Genomic DNA, 23,309 nt, shown 5'->3' on the forward strand with positions numbered 1-23,309 from the left:
AAATAAATAAATAAATAAATAAAATAAATAAATAAATATTGGGGGAGTGTCACAAAATCATCCCAGTTGTGCTTCACATTCCCCAGTGGCAAATCTTTCAGATAGTTGTAATTTGGCTCGCATTTGTCTTCACCATGTAATTGGTAGGAATCAATGTTCATATGGGTGTGAAGTCCTTTAGGGATAAGGTCCCAAAGCCAAGACTTTCCTCGATGGGATCGTCTTCTCTTTTTTTAGTTCCAAAGAGAGCAAAAGAAACAACATCATTTTGCTGTGATTATGGGAAGCTTCAATATTATTTTGAGGTTTTTAATTTTCTTACTCTGGCAGAAGCATTTTGCTGTGCGCTCCACACAGAGAAACCCATCAAGCAATCAGCATTAAACTGGAAAGAAACAGAATGACAAAATGCTGAAGATGCAACTGAACGGAAAGAAAGCAAGTACGTTCAGGTGCATTTCTAAGTCTAAGAAGCACAGTGTGGTTACTAGCAGTCTAATTTTTAAGCAGCTCTATGTTTTTGCTTGCTGGAATATGCTTTTGTTATCAATATCCCTCCAGAAGCAGCTGTGAGAGAAGCATATTTTTTTTTTAAAAAAATGAACTAAAATGAACTGATTGGATATTTAGAGAAGTACTGAACAAAAGTCTGCAGAAATAGCATGAGTGATACTTCACAAGACCAGTTTAAATAAATAGCTGTTAAGGGGAAGATATAGGACCTACACAGTAGTTTTGAAATTTCCTGCACTGCTTGTCTGATGATGAATCATCATCCTATAGAGAGCTCATTCCCAGAGTGTGGATCTTTTGGTATCCAAAACAGAACCACATGAAACATGAGGGAGGTACTGGCAGACTTGAGGAAACCCCAAAGTTTTCTGAAGGAGAAATAATATTTAGCAAACATCCTTAACTAAAGGGGACAGAGCCCTCCCAAACAACTCTATGACATAGGCATGCATGGTGGACATGGAATGCTGACTGACTGTTAGGAGGGGGAGACAAAAAACCGGGTGGGTGAGGTGGGGAAGGAAACTGGGTGATGGAATGCTGATCAGGAATACTGCAGACTGCAACACTTTGTTGCTGACCCCACGTGTGCATTTGTACCAAGGAAACATTGCAGAGGAATCCACACAAAATTCATTCAGGGACCAGGTGAGTTGGACTGTACTGCTTTTCCAAATTAACTGAAAATGCAGCTTTGAAATGTACCCAAGGATACTTGGCTGGAGCTCACTGGGAAGGTGTGTAATGGTGGAAAAGCCGCCTTGGAAAGAAGCTTGTATGTCGTTGCTTGTTGTTAACTGAGAAATGCCAGGATTCTATGGAATATAACTGAAAAACCACTCATCTACACGAAGATGCAGCTAGAATATTGAGATGAAAGGAAACAAATTATGTACTTAGGCAGTGTTAGGTAAGGTGGCAAACTGATATGAAAATGCAAAAGATCACCAGGTAGAAAATAAACCATGTTTACTTGGAAGTAAATCTTATTTACGTCAGTGGAACCTCAGAAGAAATGGTCTCAAGATCTCAGTTTTAGGAATTAAACTTTTTTATTTTTTTGGGGGGGGGGGTTCTTTGCTGAAGAGGTATTTTACTTAGATACAAAAGAGTAAGGTATACAGCATTATTATAGTTAGTGAAATGAGAGTAAATGTGGGGTGTCCAACTCAGGATGAATTTAAGTGGCTGAAGTATTGAGGGACTTCATTCTGTTCAGACCAGGATTTTTTTGAAAAAAATGTTTCATGTATATAGAACTTTTCAAACCTCAGGCTATTTTGACTTCCATATTATAGAATTGAAGGGACCCCAAGGGTCATCTAGTCCAACCTCCTGCAATGCAGGAATCACAGCTAAAACAATCCCTAATAGATGGCCACAGGTACACAGAGAGCAACAGAAATGAGAACACCACTTTGCCAGAAATGGAGCTTTAGTCATAAGTATAGCAAGTGGTACTTTAACATTAAACTGTGAAGGCAACCCCAGAGATGGGGTCTAGAGAGAGTGTAAATATTTTGGATGGCAGAGGGTAGGCAATTTCAGTGAGTGGCCACTGAAATGCTTGTGTGTGAGTGAGAGAGAGGATATATTTCCATCTTTATAGTCCTCACACATTTTCCTCCAAGTAATACACATGCACACCCTTAAGATATGTACTTTGTGAACAATTATCCACACACACCTACATGCCACCACTAGAGTGATCCTGTTCTGGGCAAAAGGAAGGAAACAGCCATACCTTCCTTACTCAGACTCTGCCTGCCTGCACTATGAAAGTTAGGTGCATTGAATAAAGATCCTGATGCTTCATTAAATGTAACTTGATATACAAAAAGTTATGTTTCTCAAATGTTCTTTCTGGGTATGGGGGCAACTGCAATTTGGCCTCCATTGACTTCACTGGGTAAACATTAGACAAATGTTTCATATTGTCTTGTAAGCATGTGCTTGGGATCTGAGGTACTTCAGGGAGCATCAAGATTTCCCCACTAGTCATAATGAAAGCCAAGTTAACATAATTGTTTGTCATTATGGTAAAAAAAAAGAAAAAGCCCTAGAGCCACGAAGCGTTGGAGTATATCTGGCTTCCTTCAAACCACTAGATGGATTTTGCTTTTGGTTTCACAAGGATTCAGGTTCACTTGCATTCAGGTGAGAAATCGTCTTGAAAGAAACAGAATGCTTCGAACTATTGAAGGCCCAATGAAGTTTCAAGAAAGAGAGTAAGTTCAGGAGCATTTTCTCAGTTTATGTGGAAAAAGGATTGTGGTTACTAATGCAACTATCTGCTGCTTCGTGCTGTTGTTGCCTGATTATGTTTTAGACACAAACACACACACATCATTCCAACCGCAGATCTTAACAAGGGTTTTTTTTTCCATTTTGGCAAATAAGGAAAAGGGAGAATGGTTGGGAACTTGAAAGAAGCATTCACTGGTGAAATCTCTGCAGATACAGCATAGCATCAGCGATTAATTCTCAAAGCAGGAAAGATTTAGGGCAGCCTAACTCAAGGTGGTGCCCATCAGAATTTTAGATTGCAACTCTCACCATCCCTGATCATTGAACATGTAGGCTGCAAATGATGACAGTTGAAGAATATCTGGAGGGCCTCAGGTTTGGAAAGGCTGCTCTAAGCAATAGTATTCAGTCTTCTTGCTGGTCAAAATGCCTTTTCATTTTGATGGTCTGTGAGGAACTATGTACATCTGCATTGAAATGGAAGGCACACTTTGGTTACGAGGGCTCTATGTACATGGTCGAAGTCTGCAGTCAACTAGCTTCTTGTCTGTTTCTTCCTCTTTGAGACTTTGCATATACAGTACTTGTATTTTGGTTGTATAATAACACATGACTCTGCAATGTCTAACATTCCTACAAAAACCTAGTAGACGACAACCTGTTATTATATTTCATTGCAGCTTATCTTGCTTATAGCCAAAGCCCATTCAAACACTGTTCACCATCAATGTATGTCCAGTATATTTAGGAAATGATATTGATGTGTTAATGCTGTACAATCATACAGGATGTTTTTCACTGTGTGGACGCATCTATCAGAACAAAAGCTATATCTGAGGAATAGGCCCATCTCTTCACCTTCTCCAACACTTTGATACAACATCAGAGAGGAATTTGGGCCTTTTTCAGTATTTTAGTTCTTGGAATTCTAAAAGAAGAAGCAATGCTGACTTCTGTGTTCTTCCCCTCTCCACAGCGTCACCGTGATGCAAACAGGAAACAACACGTTGGTGGACAGCTTCATACTCACAGGGCTAACAGACCTTCTTCAGGTGGAAATTGCCCTCTTTGTGATCTTCTGTGCTGTCTATGCCACCACCCTGGTGGGGAATCTGGGCATGATTCTCTTAATCAGGTCCACCTCACAACTTCACACCCCAATGTACTTCTTACTTGGCAACCTGTCTTTCTTGGACATCTGTTACTCCTCATCCGTCACCCCAAAGTTCCTAAGCAATCTCTTAAAGGAGAAGAAAGTAATTTCTTTTGCCGGTTGTTTTACTCAGCTTTTCTTTTATGGTGCATTTGCCACCACTGAGTGTTACCTGCTGGCAGTGATGGCCTATGACCGCTATGTGGCTATCTGCAACCCACTGCTCTACTTAATCACCATGTCCCAAAGAAAGTGCATTGAGCTAGTTGCTCTTTCCTATGTGGCAGGGACAGTAAATGCTTTGGTGCACACCGTTGCTGCATCAAGGCTATCCTTTTGTGGTCCAAACATCATTCATAATTTTTACTGTGAAGTTCCTCCCATTCTGCAGCTGTCCTGCTCAGACATTAGTCTCAATGAAATTTTGATGTTCGTCTTTGTTGGGTTCAATATTATAGCAACCACTTCGACTATTCTCTCCTCTTACACTTACGTTCTGGTCACTATTTTAAAGAGCCACTGTGCTAGGAGCCGAAGAAAGGCCTTTTCCACCTGCACATCTCACCTCATGGTTGTCACCATTTTTTATGGATTTGGTAGCCTCATGTATGCAAGACCCAGTTCTAGGCAGAACCACCACCTTGACAAAATAGCCTCCGTGTTCTATGTAGTGGTGACTCCCATGCTGAACCCTTTGATCTACAGTCTGAGGAACCAAGAGGTCAGAAGTGCCTTCCGAAAAACCTTGGGAAGGAAAATTGTGTTTTACCAAAGGTTTTTTATAAAATAGATGGTGGCCCCTACTTCCAGGACTTTTGCTTTCCTTACAACATCTCTACATGTTGTAATTTAAGAAAGGGGTGGGCAAGAACTTTGGGCCTGGTTTATCTTTCTGTGGCCCTAATGTTATTGGTCATTTTAACTTGGAAGGTACGCCACTCTTACAACTTTCCTGTTCCTGTAAAAGTGTCAATAAGTGTGTTGGGTTTGCATTTGTTCGCTTAAACCCGATAAGCACCCATTTGACAGCCCTTACCTCTTATGCTTCTCCCATTTTCACAATTTGAGAATCCGCTCAGCTGAGAGGAAAGGCAGAAAGCCTTCTCCACCTGCTCCTCTCACCTGCTGGCTGTCATCATCCTTTATGGCAGCTTGAACCTTATGTATCTCCAACCCAATACATCAACAAAGGGAAACAAAGTGGCCTCTCTGCTGTATGTTGTGGTAATCCCCATGCTAAACTTTCTCATCTACAGCTTGAGGAATAAGGAAGTGAAGATTGCTTTGAGACGTGTATTTCCTAAAGATGTCAATGATTCGTATTTAGATAAAACTTTGTTTATGGACTGCTGTGTGATTACCGCTGTGTAGCTGGCTGATGTTTGACTGGAACACTAACATGTGGGGGGAGGTCATGGTGGAAGCACATCACAGTGAGTCAGAAGCAAGGCCATGAACAGATATTTCCAGGACTACATTCCAATATAACATGTTCCATAACCACCTCATCTGAAAGAACCAAGAGCAGAGTTTAGCATCTGCTCAGTGAAACCTACAAGACTCAAGGGGCATCTTCTTTGAGGAGGAGAACAGCCAAGAAGCTGTAGGGCTCGCTAAACCTCCTGCTGTGTAAATCTAAGTGGTGTGCAGAGACTACTTTATTGTGTTTCATAATAGTCCCCAAAGCTCTGTTGAGAAGTCAGATTTTTCCCATGTGAGCTCAGTCCCTCTGCCCTGCTCCCAACCACAGGGTTTTAAGCAGCAATTAAACATGCAGTCAAGGTAGAAGGAGACACATATAGGCAACCTGTGATGGCTCCTCCTGTTCCTCATCTTCACCATCTTACACCCCCAGATTGTTTTGAGGTAGGCCTGTGCTGCCTCAGGATGATCTTACAATGCTGCAGCTATGGGATGATGATGATGATTGATTGTTATATGTGCCTTGTTTGGTGTTTCATATTGTACATTGCAAGATTGAGGTGCCATTTGTGAAATTTAAGGTGGAATATGAACTTTAAAATGAAATAAATATATATCACCCTTTATTTATTAGAACCATATATATGAATTCCGATACATTTCAACTTCTACGATATAAATACAATTTCAGTGAATCCTGTGATTTAGAAATCTCACCCAAATGGCCTTTCTGTGCATTATAATCAGATAATGGTGTTCCCACCACCAAAACCCCCGGCTTACCAGATGGGGGGTCCGATACCGCCCGAAGTGCCCTGCTGCTGGGGCGTCATGGGTCATCTGGAGAACCTCAGCCCGCAGTGGTCCTGGTGGGATGTACAGGCGACCGTGGTGTAGCAGTAGGCCCTGGTGCACAACCAGTCCCAGATACTGAGAGCATGACCCTTCGGCCAGTTCCCGTAGTCGTTTTTGAGCCCAAGTGTCGACCCGTTGCTGTTCCCGCACCTGAGCCCACAGTGGCTCAGCCTCCTGAGTGGCCAGGAACACGGCCAGTGGTAAAAACGTGGTTGGTACTGCTTACTGTACCGTGTCTGCGACGTCTTCAGGTTTCCGGGACAGGGTATCTGCCTTCTGGTTTTGGGAGCTAGGGATGTAGCAGATCCGGAACTGGAACCAAGAGAAGATCAGCGCCCACCGGATCTGCCTTTGACTCAACTTGCGGGTGGTTTGCAGGTACTCCAGGTTCCGGTGGTCGGTTCTCACTTCCACCAGATGTCATGCCCCCTCAACATGATGGTGCTAGACCTCAAAGGCCACCTTGATGGCCAGTAGTTCCCGCTCCCACATGGTATAGTTACATTCCACCGGAAGGAGCTGGCGGGAATAGTAGGTGCATGGTAACAGTGGTGCATCCGGTCCGTGCTGCTGGGACAAGACGGCACCAAGTGCCGTGCTGGAGGCGTCGGTCTCCACCATGAAGGGTCGAAAGGGATCAGGATGCTGCAGAATTGGCGCCCTCTGGAAACAGGCTTTCAACCCCTGAAACGCCTCCTCAGACTCCTTGTCCCAGGAAAATGGCATCTTGGGCGACAGCAGTCGAGTCAATGGGGTGGTACGATGAGCATAGCCTGCAATGAAGGTCCGGTAATAGTTGGTGAACCCCAGGAACAGCTGTAGGTCCTTGCGGTTCCGGGGTGCCGCCCACTCCTGAACTGCAGCCACCTTCCCAGGATTCATTTGCACCCCTTCTGGAGAGAGTCGGTGACCAAGGAAGTCTACCGACCGCTGATGGAACTCGCACTTGCTAAGCTTAGCATACAGGTGGTGCTCCCGCAAGCACTGCAGCACTGTCCAGACATGCCCCTCATGGCGATCTGGGTCGCAGGAGAAAATCAGAATGTCATCTAGGTACACCACCACGAATTTGTCTAGCAAGTCCTGGAACACGTGGTTGATGTACCGTTGGAACACGGCGGGCGCATTGCACAAATTGAAAGGCATTACCAGGTATTTGAACTGCCCATACTGGGTCCTGAATGCGGTCTTCCACTCATCCCCAGCTCGGATCCAAATAAAATTGTAGCCCCCCCCCCGGAGGTCTAGCTTGGTGAACACCTACGCCCCTTGCACCCACTCCAGCAACTCCAAGATAAGGGGCAAGGGGTACCGGTCTGGGATAGTAATCTTGTTCAGGGCCCGCTAGTCATAGCAAAGATGAAGCTCCCCACACTTCTTCTTAATGAAGAGCACTGGAGTGGCGGTGGGTGAGGTGGAAGGCCGAATGCACCCACGCTCCAGGTTCTTGCGAAGGAAGTCCTGCAAAGCTTCACGCTCCGGCTTTGTAAGAATATAGGCGACTCACAGGCAGCGGCGCCCCAGGCTGGAGGTCTATGCTGCAGTCGAAAGACTGATGGGGTGGCAGCTGGTCTGCCCCCCGTTCCTCAAACATGTCTTGGTAGTCCTGGTAAACAGCAGGGAGCGTTGATGCAGCCTCCTGGGGGGGGCGCTAGTATCTTGGACCGAGCATGGGGACACGGGTCTGGGAAGTGCACAGTCTGACTGACCCAGTCGATCTGAACACTGTGAGACTCAGCCAGTCCATCCTGAGCACCAGGGGAAACCGGGGCATGGTAGCAATGTCCAAAGTTCGCACCTCCCGGTGCTGCTGGTGACACAGAACCAAGGGCTGGGTCTCCTGAGTAACGGCGCCCGAGCGCAGGAGCCTTCTGTCAATTGCCTCCACCTGTACCAGTTCCGACTTATCCTGGAGTGGCACCTGATGATGGGCAGCAAAGACAGAGTCCATATACAAGCGGGTTGCCCCTGAATCCACCAAAGCATGGGTGAGAATCCAGGGCCCGCCATGGGGGTATAGGAGCACCAGAACCATGAGGTGTCGCAATTCCACCGCTGAGGACCCCCTTTGCATGGTTTGGGACACCAAGTGGCCAGGGCCTTCGGCTACCGGGTTGGTGGTTTCCCTGTAGCCGCCATCTTCTCGGGACAGGATCGGGTGTAATGTCCACTTCCACCACAGTAGAGACACAGGTTCCCCTCCTGATGCAGCGTCTTGTCTGAGGGGGAGAGGCAAGGCCGCGCTGCCCCGAGCTGCGTTGGCTCGTCCGACAAATTGGCTGTAGCCGTGGACCTGCTGGGAAGGACTGGAGCCAGAAGCCGGGAGTGCTGCCGGTCCCGGGCCTGGCGATGGTCCTCCAACCGATCGTCTATCTGCAGGCTGTGCTGAATGAGGGTGTCCAGCGTGGTGGGACGATCCATCGTGGCCAGCTGGTCCAGTATCTCGTCCGAAAGCCCCTCGAGATACTGGTCCCAAAGTGCAGAGTCATTCCAGGACAAGTCCTGCGCCAACAGCCGAAATTCTGTGGTGTAGGCGGCAGCTGTGGACTTGTCCTGTTTCAACTGACGAATCGCCCGATTGGCTTGCCTCCCCTTCAGAGGGTTGCCAAACACAGTCTCCAAGTGGTTACAAAACCCCACATAGTGCGTCAGCAAAGGAGAGTCTTGCAGGAGCAGTGGCGAAGCCCACTTGGCCGCCTGGTCCTTCAGCAAGCTGATCAAGAAGTGCACCTTGGTGCGATTGTCAGGAAAATTCTGGGCTCGCCCCCGAATGTACAGCTTGGCCTGGGCAAGGAACATGGGAAAGCTGGCCGGGGACCCATCAAATTTCTCTGGCAGGGCTACTGGGTACTTGCCAGAAACTGGGGCCTCGGCAGCAGGAGCTGGTAAGGCATTCAAACGCTGCTGAAGCGCCGTAACTGCATTGCTAAGCTGCTGCACAGTGTGGGACAAGGCCTGGTTTTCCTTGGCCAATGCCCACAGCGCAGCCGCCTGGTCAGCCATGGCTTCTAGTTCTTCCCAAATGCACCCCAACGAAGGGGGAGTGCGGGTGTGATGGGAGCAAACTGTGCTGGCCCGGGGGGGGGGGTGTTACTGTGCTGCGTGGTCTAAGTCCGGTCCTAGGTCGAGGGTATGGAGGCTGTCCGTCAGGGGCAAAGTGAGGTCCAAAGCGAGGAGTCGGGCGTGGTCAGGAACTCTGGCAGGAGAGCAGGTCAGGGTGCCAGCAGGAACAGGTTACCAACGATGTTGCTCCCACAACCTGGGACTGGGCGGGCTGGCCTTTATTTCCTCTGAGGCATAGGGCGGCCCTGGTCCACAGGTGACTCGCCTCTCCTGGCCTGGAGGCGAGCACTCCTCCTGCGAGAACTTAGTTCCCTCCGCCTCTCTGCCCTGAGCCTCTGCAGCTCAGGAGAGGCTGGAGGGTTACTGGACCCAGAGGCAACCTCACCTTCCCCCGAGGATCCGGCACAGGTGAGGGCCCTTCCGGTTCAAGCCCCTGCCCTGGCTCAGCCGGCCCTGGAGGTGGGGACTCCTGTGCAGGCTGGGATTCCTCAGGTTCAGCCTCTGAATCAGATTCCCAAGCCATCACAACAAAGGATGGGTATTCCTACTCCCCTTCCTCTAGCAGGGGATGGATAATTTTGTCTCTCATCCCCTACTTTGGGAGATGGAGGCCAGCTTGCCCAGGATGAAAGGAAGGAGGTATTCAGACCATTCTTAAACAGACTTCCCGCTGCCTTTGAGAATTAGATTGGGTGAGGGACCGAGTGCTATATGAATTATTATAACCTTACATATCAAAATGTACAATTTCTCAAACGGTCTTTAAAATGTGTGAGGGATTTTATATTGGCTCCCATTAGTTTCACTACATGACTATGAGGTCAATTTTAGATATTTTCTTGTCTGTTCTTGGGACGTGAGGTACTTCAGGGAGCATTAAGATTTCCCCAATGATCCCAAAGAAAGCGAAGGCAACATCATTGTTTGCTGTGACAATAAAAAGCCCTAGAGTCATATAGAACACAAATAGATCTGGCTTTGTTCACATCACTAGAAGCATTTTGCTATTGGTTTCACAAGTCAGAGGTTCACCGGCACCGAAGACTCAGCTTGAAAGAGTCAGAAAGCTTCAAGCTATTGATGACAAAACTGAACTTTGAGGAAGACAGTAAGTTCAGACGTATTTTTTCAGTCCTGTGAGAGGCCATTGTGACACTAGCACAACTGTTTTGCTGCCACTGCATATCAGTATTGCTGGAATATGCTTTAGCCATACAAAATGTTTCACTAGCAACAAGTTTTGTGTTTGGGGAAATAAGAAAGGGTGAACCAATTGGATCCTTAGAGAAGCATAAATTGATGTACCCTCTGCAGATACAACATGCATGATGGTGTACAAAAGCACCTGGAATTAATTCTCAACAAAAGAAAGTAATTGGGCAGTTTTCCCCAAGTTGCTACTCATCCACTGTTTTAAGAGTACAGCTCCCATCACCCCTGATAATCGAACACAATGGCTGAAACTAATTGTAGCTGTAGCCCAACAATATTTGGAGGCATGTGGTTATGAGGGCTCTATATTACATGGTCAGAGTCAGGAGAATACAGGTGTCATAATCCTGGAGTTTCTTCTTTAAGACTTTGTGTAGATTATGCTTGGGTACTTGTCTCCTTCGGGGAAGTTGGCTGCTCTGCTACGCCTCCATTCTGGTAGCCACTGATATGCTCTGAGACACCTATGATATAGACATTGGGTCCTTCATTGTATATCACTGTGCTTTGTATAACACTCCTACCTGCCTATAAAAACCTTGCTGAAAATTATCTTCAGTTATTTTTCACTTCAGTTTACTTGGCTGAAAACCATAACCCATTCAAAACACTGTTCTCATATCTTTTGCTTTTTTAAGAAAGCACCAGAAGAGGCACCTTCCCCACTATGCTTGTGTCAGTCTTTTAGTCCCTGGGAGTCTAAAAGAACAAGCAATGCTGACTTCTGTGTTCTTCCCACCTCCACAGCGTCACCGTGATGCAAACAAGAAACAACACGTTGGTGGACAGCTTCCTACTCACAGGGCTAACAGACCTTCCTCAGGTGGAAATTGCCCTCTTTGTGATCTTCTGTGCTGTCTATGCCACCACCCTGGTGGGGAATCTGGGCATGATTCTCTTAATCAGGTCCAGCCCACAACTGCAAACCCCAATGTACTTCTTACTTGGCAACCTGTCTATCTTGGACATCTGTTACTCCTCATCCGTTACCCCAAAGTTCCTAAGTAATCTCTTAAAGGAGAAGAAAGTAATTTCTTTTGCTGATTGTTTTACTCAGCTTTTCTTTTATGCTGTATTTGCCACCACTGAGTGTTACCTGCTGGCAGTGATGGCCTATGACCGCTATGTGGCTATCTGCAACCCACTGCTCTACTTAATCACCATGTCCCAAAGAAAGTGCATTGAGTTAGTTGCTCTTTCCTATGCAGCTGGTACAGTAAATGCTTTGGTGCACACCGTTGCTGCATCAAGACTATCCTTTTGTGGTCCAAACATCATTCAGAATTTTTACTGTGAAATTCCTCCCATTCTGCAGCTGTCCTGCTCAGACATTAGTCTCAATGAAATTTTGATGTTCGTCTTTGTTGGGTTCAATATTATAGCAACCACTTCGACTATTCTCTTTTCTTACACTTATGTTCTGGTCACTATTTTAAAGAGCCACTGTGCTAGGAGCCGAAAGAAAGCCTTTTCCACCTGCACATCTCACCTCATGGTTGTCACAATTTTTTATGGATTTGGTGGCCTCATGTATATAAGACCTAGTTCTAGGCAAACCCACCACCTTGACAAAATAGCCTCCGTGTTCTATGTAGTGGTGACTCCCATGCTGAACCCTTTGATCTACAGTCTGAGGAACCAGGAAGTCAGGAGTGCCTTCCGAAAAGTCCTGGGAAGAAATCTTACATTTTACAAAAGCTTTTTTATAAAATAGATTCTGCCACCTGCTTCCAGGACTTTTGCTTTCCTTACAACACCTGTAACTTAAGACAGGGATGGGGAGCCACTTTCGGCCGGAATATGCTATCTCCCATTAAAGCAATTATAATTAAGAGAGTTAATATGGACAGACAGTAAGCGACTTACTGGGAACTCATGGATTCCACAGGTGCGGGGGGCGGGGGCAGGGGGACGACGGACCCAAACTGAAACTAATGGAAAACCTAAGGAGCCAATTTGTGGATTGGTTGTAATATCATCGGTTAAACATTATGTTTAAATTAGATAGAAAGAATGGATTTTTGGATTAAAGCTCACCTTTTTAAAAAGAACTATTGCAAAATAGGGATAAACCTTTGTCTAATATGTATAATCTTCTATTAGAATGGGAAACAAAAGATGAGCTTCTTAAAACTTCAATGACACACTGGGCAATAGATATAGCACACAATATAGATCTTAACCTCTGGGAGAAACTCTGGAAAAGCGACCTGAAATTTACAGCATGCTATTCATTGAAAGAGAACTATTTAAAATGATTCATAGATGGTACTTAACTCTGAGTAGGTTGGATAAGATTTATAAAACAGATTCAAGTTGAGTGTTGGAAGTGTAAAGAAGTGGAGGGAACGTTCTTCCACATGTAGTGGAGATGAAGAAAGGTAAAAGAGTATTGGGGGACTTCCGGGTTAGCGCCATCGGCAATGGCGGCGTTCCTCTGACCGAGAGGAACCCACTCCGTGAAAATCGGGTCTTGCCGCCGCAGCGAAGGCGGAGACCCTTCAAAAATCCCAGGCGGAGGAAGCCTGGGAACATGGGATTCGGCTAACACCAAGAGCGCCTCCCCTACTCGCGGGGAAACCCTTTTTAGGGGATCCGAAGCGAAGTGGGGTGAGTGGCGCGGTGTTTTGAATCAACTGCTACTTTTACGGAGTGAAGCCGCACAGCCGTTGCCAGAGAGCACTGACTTTTTCCTGTGGACAATTGGACTCTAAACAACTACCCGTGAGTAGAACGGAAAATTGGACTACGAAACATTATAATTTGGCACTGAAGCGGGAAGGTTCTAAACAGGAAGTCCGCCTTCCGCTTTTGTAAATAGACTGAAGCAAAAATTTTGCAAGCTAAAGTCTGGAAAGTCGTATATAAAGGACTAAATTTCCCTCAGTTAAAATTACCAAAACCCCTCTTGGAAGCAGGAGAAGAGGGGGGGAATCTTAGATTGTTTAAACCTGCAGGAGAGAGAGTAAAGAAAGATAAATTTCCACCGCCTCGAACCTGGGAACGGGGTGTCAGAGACAGACGTTTTGGGGAAGTTCATCGACTGTGAATGAAACGTCTTTTGACAGATAGTTAAAAAAGAGAAACATATTGATTCCAATGTTGCCTTTTGCATTTAAAAGAAACAAAATATTTGAAAAACGAAAGTAATTTTTTTTCCTTGCTGGACCTGCTTTCAAAAGATGGATACAAATAGAAATTGTCTCCTCTAGAGGGAGCTTGTTAAACTGTTGCTGGAGTCGATCTGGGGAATTCCACAGCTGTGGAGATTAAGGATCGTGAGACCAGACTTTGACCTTGGATAAGAATGTGCTTAGAAGAAGTTTTGGTGCTTGCTTTTTGCAAGACAAGTGCTTTGTTGGAGCAGCTGCATGAGAAGATGGATTTGATGACTGTTGCAGTCAGTAATTTTGGACAAACAGTGAATACTCATATAGAAACCACTCAGGAACCAACCCAGGAATCTGCTTTGACAGGGCAAGTGCAGAAGATAATGGAGGAGGTTGTTGTTGAACCTCAAGTAACACAAATGGAGAGACCCAAGGCCTTGTCGGAACATAAGCTGCTGTCTTTGACGACTGAATCTGGAGAAAGTCAGATTTGGAGAGATGGAGTACTGTTTGGTTTGGAGATGGGAAGTTGGATGGACCCCCCTATGCAGGGATGTCTCGGCTTTTGGGATATGGTTTTGGGCCAGGGGGAGTCTGGAATTGTGGGGGTTCTTAACTTTGGAGGGACTTTGAAACATGCCTATAAATACTTTTTGGATTACAGTGCTGACTGTGGAGAATGGGCTGACCTGCTGAGGGGGGATGGAGACATGGTTAGGTTGGAGTCTCCCCGAGACCTACTCCTCAATGAGAAAGGAAGGAAATTAAGAATAAGATCAGCAAAAGACAAAGTAAAGTGCAGGTATAAACAAGAAGAAGATCTGCAGAAGGGACATGGAAAAGACTTAAGAGCCTCGGACAGAAGATCACCAGGTTGATGGACTAGATGGAACGGATAGAAAGGACTGACATAACTCGAGACCAGGAAGAAGAGACGTTGGATGAAGATTGGAAGAAAGTTTTTAAAAATTCATTTTGAGAATTAGTGTAAAATTAATGAGTGTTAGGGAAAATGTTGGAATGAAACTACTTGGCTTTAGTAGGAATGATATAAGGAGTTATGTATAAATAAGTATTAAGTTTTAAGTTTTAAGGCTTTTTATGGTAAGATAAGGTTAAAATAAATTAAGGTAATTTAATGACAGAATACAGTTAAAGATGGGAAGGATTTGCTGAGTTAATAAATAGGTTAGACTGTTAAGATAAATTATAGAACAAAAATTGAGAAAGATGGAAAGAATTTGCTGAAACAATTAATTGAACTAGAATACAAAAAGGGAGGTGTGAGGAGGTCGATGAAACAAGTAAATGAAAGATAAAGATATGGAATATTGGATTTTTGGTGTTATTGTTCTTTTTTGTTATATTGTTGTATTGTTTTTTATGGTTTCCTTTTCATGTATTGTAATGTATGTCTTGTTAAATTTTGTGTTGTTTTCTTTTTTTTCTTTTTTTCTGTAATTGTTAAACTTTTAATAAATATCATTTTAAAAAAAGAGAGAGTATTGGGGAATGGTTTATAATGAATTGGAAAAAATGTTCAAAACTACTTTTCCAAAAAAAGCAGTTCCTTTTTGTTGGGGATAACCCAGACTGAAATTCCCAGGTGTCAGAAAAAGTTATTTATGTATGCAACAACTGTGGTCCATGTTTTGTTAGCCTCAAAATGGAAAGTGAGCGAGATCCCAACTAAAGAGGATTGGCAACTGAAGTTGACAGAATATGCACAACTTGCAGATTAGGTTAGGGGACGCAAATTACCGTATTTTTTGCTCTATAAGACTCACTTTTTCCCTTCTAAAAAGTAAGGGAAAATGTGTGTGCGTCTTATGGAGCGAATGCAGGCTGCGCAGCTATCCCAGAAGCAAGAGGCATTGCTGCTTTCACTGCGAAGCGATCCCTCTTGCTGTTCTGGCTTCTGAGATTCAGAATATTTTTTCTTGTTTTCCTCCTCCAAAAACTAGGTGCGTCTTGTGGTCTGGTGCGTCTTATAGAGCGAAAAATACGCTACTTGCCTTGCCCCGGGTGCTGACAACCCACGCTACGCCACTGCCTTTACAGTGGCATCCAGAAGAGGTGGCAAGCACAATTTGCTTTCCAGCTTATTCTACTAAACAAACACATTTTCAATCAGACAGTAAAGCCACCTAAATAGAAAGGTGGATGGATGGATCCATGTAGATAAGAATTGTGAGCAGTTGTTTCCCTCAAAACAACAACAACAACAACAACAACAACAACAACAACAACAACAACAACAACAATTTATTATTTATACCCCGCCCATCTGGCTGGGTTTCCCCAGCCACTCTGGGCGGCTTCCAACACAATATTAAAACACAGTAATGCATCAAAAGCCTCTGCAGTGCATGGACTCCTCTGAGACAAGGATCCTCTGGGACAAGGCTGCTACTGTTGTTTTGAGCAAAAGGAACCCTTTTCATAGAAAGCTTTGCAGTTACTGCAAAGTAATTAATCAACAATTGTTTATAGTCTGCTGCCAGTCTCTGGAGATGTTAGCAGAGAATTGTCAGAAATATAAGGCACCAGAAGTAAGCAAGAGACCATTTTTTATTGGATAATGTAGAGCTCTATGCGCTATGCCATGCTGTACATGCTGAACTAATTCCATTGATGAAGCAACTGCAGATCTTTCACTATGTCTGTAGCTATTCAAGCTAATGGTATGTTTGCTTATCAAACTGTGTAAGATGCATTGTAGAGGACCTTGAATAAATACAGATTCCACTCTTGAACCTAAGAAAGAGCAGATGCCTCAGAGGACACACTTACGGGAGGGCACAAGTAAAGAACAGAATGATATTCCAGGTAACTTCTTGATTGTGGAGTAGAATGTGCTAGACTGGCCACATGTTCACAAGTAGCCTGACCATTAATCAGTCAGGAGCGGATGCAGGTAGGTAAGGAGGGCCTGGGGTTGATAAGAGTCTCCAAGACTTCAGATTCCTCCCGATGGCTTATGAGCCCAAAGAAAGTCATGGCAAAGGAGTGGCTGGAAGAAGGCATAGGTCATTTCTTGGGGGAAGAGAAAGGCACTGCTGGTGGTGGGATGGGTTATCTACCTTCTAACACTATCATCAGGGCTTGTTTGGTCTAACAGGAAGATGGAGAAGATAGCAAGGAGCAGCTACCCTAAGCTCTGAAGGTTCTCAGGTCCCAGGACTGTGAGGCTGATACAGGGCTTTAAATATGGGCTAATTTGAGAATTCTCAGCCTAGGAGTTATCACAGAACAGAATAGCCCAAAGGTCACAATATGTGCAACATACTCATACCTACAGTACATTAAATAGAAGTTGAAATTTCACCTCACATTAGAGAGATGATGCTCAGAATAATTTTCCATTTCTCCCCTGTAAAAACCTGTTAAAACCAATCAAAAGAGAAATTGCAACTGGTGGGGCAGTTTCTACCATATATGATGGGATTGCCCTGTCATGTAGGTGTGCTTGAAAAAGAAGAGGATGCCCACACTTAACCTTCAATTATGTATAGCATTAAATTGTCATAATATTTCCTGTATGGACACTTTAAACCTAATGACTAGTAATATTTTTTAAATAAATGCAACTAAGTACAACACATATATACATTTTAAGAAGATGTTCTGCTCAGAACTGCAGGTCAGGGTATCATATTTCAGTAAGAGTCAGGAATTTTTTTTTATTGTTTGTGAATGTATATGTGTGGTAATGCCTGAATTGAAATATTCTCAAAATTGAACTAAAAAAAATTAGTGTAATATATGAGCATAGGTTGTCCAGGTGTTTCCCCCCTATTCTTTTGTATATCATAATATCCCTAGTCATACTATCACTATATGTCAAGCGGAACCCACTTTAATGGAATGAGAAATGCACCTATGGTGAACACACCTTGCAGACAAGTGTAGTTTATTGTTGATAATCACCAAGTGATGAATATAAACAAGTAGGTCATGGATGCAAGTGTTTCTGGGGAATCTTCTTGTGTGGTCTGAATGGGGGTCCAATCCCACTCTGCTCCCACTACATGAACCCCCCTTTTATGTTGCAGAAGGCTATTTATCACAATATGATGGCAAGTGACAGTGCTTTGAATTCTGAAGCTAAAGAGATTAAAATTCAACACCATCCTCTTAAAAATCTTTTAAAACTCGCTGACCTGCCATATTCAAGAGGTTAAAACCTATTGTTTTTTAAAACATAGCTGCGAAGACTGATTACCAAATTTCTATGGTTTCTTTTGGCAAACTATTAAGAACCTACCTATTCCTCACCCATCTCTATCTTGTTTCTCTTTGATTCCATCAGGGAGAGAAAAGATGGCTGACAGGAACAGCAGTAGAATGAAGGAGTTTGTGCTCTTGGGATTCACTGACCGTCCTGAATTGGCTGCCCCCTTGTTTGTATGGTTTCTAGTGAACTATCTCATCACTATTGTAGGGAATCTTGGGATTCTTATGCTAATCAGGTTTGATGCTCGACTTCACACCCCCATGTATTTCTTCCTTAGTAATTTGTCTTTCTTGGACATTTGCTACTCAACTACCATCAGTCCCAGGCTGCTGATAGACCTCTTAAGGGAAAGGAAAGTGATTTCTTTTACTGAATGTCTAGTTCAATTCTATTTCTATGCAACTTTTGCCACCACTGAGTGTTTCCTCCTGGCTGCTATGGCATATGATCGGTACATGGCCATCTGCAACCCGCTCATCTACACAATTACCATGTCTCAGAAGGTTTGTATTTGTCTGGTGGCTGGTTCATACATTGCCGGATCACTGAATGCTATGATACACACAGGTTGTATGACTCGTTTATCATTCTGTGGTCCTAATGTCATTGATCATTTTTACTGTGATGGTCCACCAATCTTTCAACTTTCCTGTTCTGATACCAGCCTCAATATCTTTGTGATGTTTGTAGTTGTTAGCTTTAACTTGATAAGCACCCATTTGACAGTTCTTATCTCTTACTCTTATATTGTTGCCACTATTTTGAGAATCTGCTCATCTGAGGGCCGGCACAAAACCTTCTCCACCTGTTCCTCTCACCTGCTGGCTGTCATCATCCTTTATGGCAGCTTGATTTTTATGTATCTCCAACCTAATACATCAACAAACGGAGGCAAAGTGGCCTCTTTGTTGTATGCGGTGGTAATCCCCATGCTAAATCCTCTCATCTACAGCTTGAGGAATAAGGAAGTGAAGAGTGCTTTGAGACGGGTGATAGAGAAATATATTACGTAACAATTTAACACTTAATATTTATATAAAACTCCCTGCATCTACCCAGAGAAGCCTACAAGACTGAAGGAAAGGAACATTCTAGTTGAGAAAGGGAACCAAATATAGTAGAGAAGAATGCTTTAAGATGTTTAAAACATTTGTTCAATTTTACTGTGTAAATTACTTTGAGTACATTTGTAATGGAAAAGAAACATATACATATTCTAAATAAATGCTCATAGTACTACACGTACATTCTCTCTGGTATACAACAACCGTGTAAGGTAAGCTAGTAACGCTGGAGAAATCCATGATGAAAATTTGATTGGGCACATTTATCTTGGACAGATCTGCCAGTGACTTTTTACCAGGATAACTACCGTATTTTTCCGTCTATAAGACTCCCCCATATATAAGATGCCCCCTATTTTGCGGGACTCAGATTTAAGAAAATGGGGGAGATGTATCTGTGTATAAGATGCCCCCTAATTTTTGACATTATTTTTAAGGAAAGAAACATAGTCTTATACACGGAAAAATACCATAAATGAAACCCCTTTGTTCAAAAGCAGTCGATATCTTGGAGAAGAAGTTTCCTGGGGCCATGAGTGGGGAGTAGCAAAGACTTGAGCTTCTTGAGCTTTCTAGTTCATGCCTTCTCTCACACAGGAAAAAGGTGACAACTCCACACTTTCAGGTTAGCAAACATTAAGAAAAAAAACTATGGAAGATGAAGTAAGCTGTGTGAGAGGCAGCATAGAAAGGATCTCTCTGCGTGGGAGGCTGGGGGAAGAGGAGGAAACAGCTAGGTGGGAGCAAGGAGGGTTCACTTTTCTCTGTGTGGAATAAGGCTTAATAGATAACTGTGATAAAACTACTCTCCTAATGCCAATGCAGAATTTATTAACCTTCTTTAGCTGTGGGGTGAGAGAGCCAGCCGCCACTACATAACTCAGTGTCCACCCTTTCCTATGTTTGCATCCAGTTGTTCTGGCCACAGTTCACAGCAGATATCAGTGCCAACTTAGCTTAACCCCTTAGTCTTGTGAAATTACAAACACCACTGGAGAGAATTGGAGGAGGCTGCAGAATCCTTATTCTCTTGGTATGGAAACTGAGTTACTTTGGGATAGGCTTTCGATGCTTTTGACAGCAGAGTCTGCACAACACTGACAATATGTCATGGAAATTGCATTGTTATGGTGATTTCCAATAAAAGATACTGTTTCATGCCACCCCAATCTCTGATTCCAGGGCCTCCAGGCACTTACTCAGTGTTTGGTTTCCTTCAGAATGATAGACATTGGGGACTGTAGTGTCTTTATGATATATGGTGTGTGTGTGTATATATATATATATATATATTTGCTTTCGTAGATTTTCACGGGTACAGGAATGCAGGTTTTGGTGTCTTCGGGTGTCTTCCCGTGTAAGAGTTGGGGTGTCTAGGCGACGTTTCGACGAGGTCTCACTCGTCATCTTCAGGCTGGTGCTTTCGGCTTCTTGTTACTGGAACAGAGCTGTTCCAGTAACAAGAAGCCGAAAGCACCAGCCTGAAGATGACGAGTGAGACCTCGTCGAAACGTCGCCTAGACACCCCAACTCTTACACGGGAAGACACCCGAAGACACCAAAACCTGCATATATATATATATATATATATATATATATATATATATATATATGTGTGTGTGTGTGTGTGTGTGTATACACACACAATCTGAACCTATGATGGAGGGGTACACAGCATTAACACCCCAAGATGGTCTTGCTTCTTCCATATCCAGAGCCTTGAACTCCAGCAGAAATCAGGCATGGTTCTGTCTCCCAGCTGCCCAGCCTGCCAGCTTCTACCTTCTAACTCACACACCCAACCATTGAGGGAGGGGCCCCCACTCATTTTCTGTCTGGCACAAAACCACTTCCTTTGTTACCTTAATGGTCCATACCTAGTGGCCAATTACCTCTCCAGAAAGCTAACCTGGCTATTCCAGAAATTGAATCCATCCAGGAATTAGAAGCGGAGTCAGGCATACTACGCAACACATCCCCCCAACTCATAACAATAGAAAAACGTCATCATAGTTGTTGTGTTTATGACCCACCCTTCAATGCAAAGGAACCCAGGGCAATACACAAAAATCATGAAAATATAACTAAGAAAATGACATAAAAACCAGGGGCTGTATCCCATGTCAGGCCAACTCAAAGCAAACCCATTGAAATCAATGGACATGACTAACTTAGGCCCATACATTTCAGTGGATCTACTCTGGGTATAGGATAGTTGGAAACAACCCCATAATAGCAATTAACATTATAAAACAGTAATCCAGCTGTTTTTATTCGGACACATTTTAGGATAACATGGTGGCATCCAAAAAATTGTCACAAGAAATCAGTGGCTTTGGCCTCCTATGCCTCAGGTGAGCATTTGTATATGCATGCATGTATGAAGCCTCACACATTCAGAAAGCTACAAACTCCAGTGTGGAGCTAGTAAGTTGTGTCAGTTGAAGAACTTGCTTCACTTTTATAGGCCTGAAGAACCAGGAGGTCAAAAGTGCCTTCTGGGAATAAATAAATATTGTGTTTTACAAAAGCTGTTTTTGAAACAGATAAAGGCACCTGCTTCCAAAACACCTGCTATTCATACAACTTCTCCAAATGTTGTACTTTAAGAAAGGGATGGGGAACCACTTTGGTCCAGTGGTCCAGATCCAAGGGTGACCATCTCTCTGTCCAAAGACACAACATGGACTCACGTGTTGTGTAAACAATTCCACAACTTCTTTACAGGCTGGAAGCTATGGGACAGAGTCTGTAAAAGACTAGTCTACAGGCTAGAGGGTAAATAAATTCTCATGTTCTCCTCCGACATAATGGCATCCAGAGGAGGTGGAAGCGCAATGTGCATTCTAAGTCCTATTTCTCAACAAACATGTTTATGATCTGATAGTGTAACCAACCAAAGGGTATGCTAGATTGTTGCATGTAGATAAGAAGTGTGGGCAGATATGGATTGATCCTCTGGGACTAGGGTTACTTCTGTTTTAAGGAAAACATGTTTATCATAGAAAACTGTGTAGTTATTGCCACCCATGTAATTGTTTATAGCCTACCTGGTGGTCTCTCAAGATGTCAGCAGACAGATCTCAGAGATATAACGCACCAGAAGTACACAAGAGACCATTTCTTATTGGATGATGTAGAGCTCTATGCAGTATGCCATGCTGTGCCTGTGGAACTAATTCCACTGATGCAACAACTGCAGATGTTTCACTATGTGTGCAGCTATTTGAGCTAACAGTGTGCTTGGATATAAAACAGTGTAAGGTGCATTTTAGAGGACCTTGGAGGAAGACTTGAACCAAAAAAACCCCAGCAGATTCACCAGTAGGCACTTCCACTGGATGCTACAAGTAAAGGAAAAATAATAGGACAGGTAACTTAATTGCTGAGTAGAAGATTCTAGACTGTCAACTTGTACACGAGTAGCTTGACTAGTAATCAGTCAATATGGGCTGCAGTTGGGTAAGGTGGGTCTGGGGCTAAGAGTCTCTAAACTTTCAGTCTTCTTCCAATGGCTTAGAAGCCTGAATGGAAGTCAGGGAAAAAGAGAGTGTGGAAGAAGACTGTGGCCATTTCTTGATGGGGTTTGGGTTTGAAGTTGAGGTGGTGGGCTGGGTTATCTACTTTTCCTCATGATGAGCAGGGCTGCTCCCGTCTGATAGAAGGACAAAGAATGGAGTGCAGTCTAAAGGTTGCATGGGGCAGCTACCCTAAGGTCTGTAGGTTCTGGGATCCCAGGTCTCTAAAGCTCACCAAAGGGCTCTCCATCTAGGAGTTCTCACAGAACAGTACAGTCATACCTCATGTTGTGTTCCACTCTTGTTATGGACTTTCAGCTTATGAACTCGGCAAACCCAGAAGTGTTTACTTCTAGGTTCACCGCCCATGCATGCTCAATCGCGCCATGCACATGCGCAGAAGAGGCGCTCTAGTTGCAGACTTTTTGGGGTGCGAACGGCACCCCAAAACAGATTATGTCCGCAACTAGAGGTACCACTGTATACCCCAAAGGTCACAAGACATACAACATACTCATACCTACAGTGTGCTAAAAAGAAGCTGATAATTTATTCTCCTTCTTGATTAAGGGCAGAAAGCTCAAACTTAACTTACAATTGGCAATTAATAGTGGTAATATTTTCTGTCTGGACACTATAACCAAAACAATCAGAATGTTTTTCTGTAGATACACACACCTATTTACAAAACAGAAATACATTGTAGGACAACATCATGCTCAGACCTGCATATTGGGAATGTGTCAGCAAAGACATTTCAGTGTGTGCTCATGAATGTGCATGCAAATGCTTGGACTTAACTATTCTCAAAAATAAAGTGCTATCAATATATTTCAAACAGAAGCTATTTTTAAAGGAATAAGATCTGCACCTATGGTGACCACACCTAATAGACGGGTTTAGTTTGTTGTGTGT

The 23,309-nt window shown here is 43.8% G+C and overlaps 2 protein-coding genes across 2 annotated transcripts; both read left to right on the forward strand.

Annotated features, from left to right (window-relative positions):
• Positions 1-1,023: 1,023 nt before the first annotated feature.
• LOC310713590 (olfactory receptor 5J3-like) lies at positions 1,024-4,703 on the forward strand (the record flags this gene model as incomplete). The annotated part of the gene is made up of 2 exons (XM_083518015.1): positions 1,024-1,161; positions 3,737-4,703. The coding sequence occupies exon 2, from the start codon at positions 3,747-3,749 to the stop codon at positions 4,701-4,703; it is 957 nt and encodes a 318-aa protein (XP_083374141.1). The 5' UTR covers positions 1,024-1,161; positions 3,737-3,746.
• Positions 4,704-17,898: 13,195 nt separating this feature from the next.
• Positions 17,899-18,825, forward strand: LOC310689279 (olfactory receptor 5AP2-like; the record flags this gene model as incomplete). The annotated part of the gene is made up of 1 exon (XM_083466782.1): positions 17,899-18,825. One exon carries the CDS (start codon positions 17,899-17,901, stop codon positions 18,823-18,825), a length of 927 nt encoding a protein of 308 aa, XP_083322908.1.
• Between the last annotated feature and the right edge of the window lie 4,484 nt (positions 18,826-23,309).

The sequence above is a fragment of the Podarcis liolepis genome (assembly GCF_965112155.1).
Source record: "Podarcis liolepis genome assembly, chromosome: 1".
In the NCBI taxonomy this organism is placed as follows: Eukaryota; Metazoa; Chordata; class Lepidosauria; order Squamata; family Lacertidae; genus Podarcis; species Podarcis liolepis.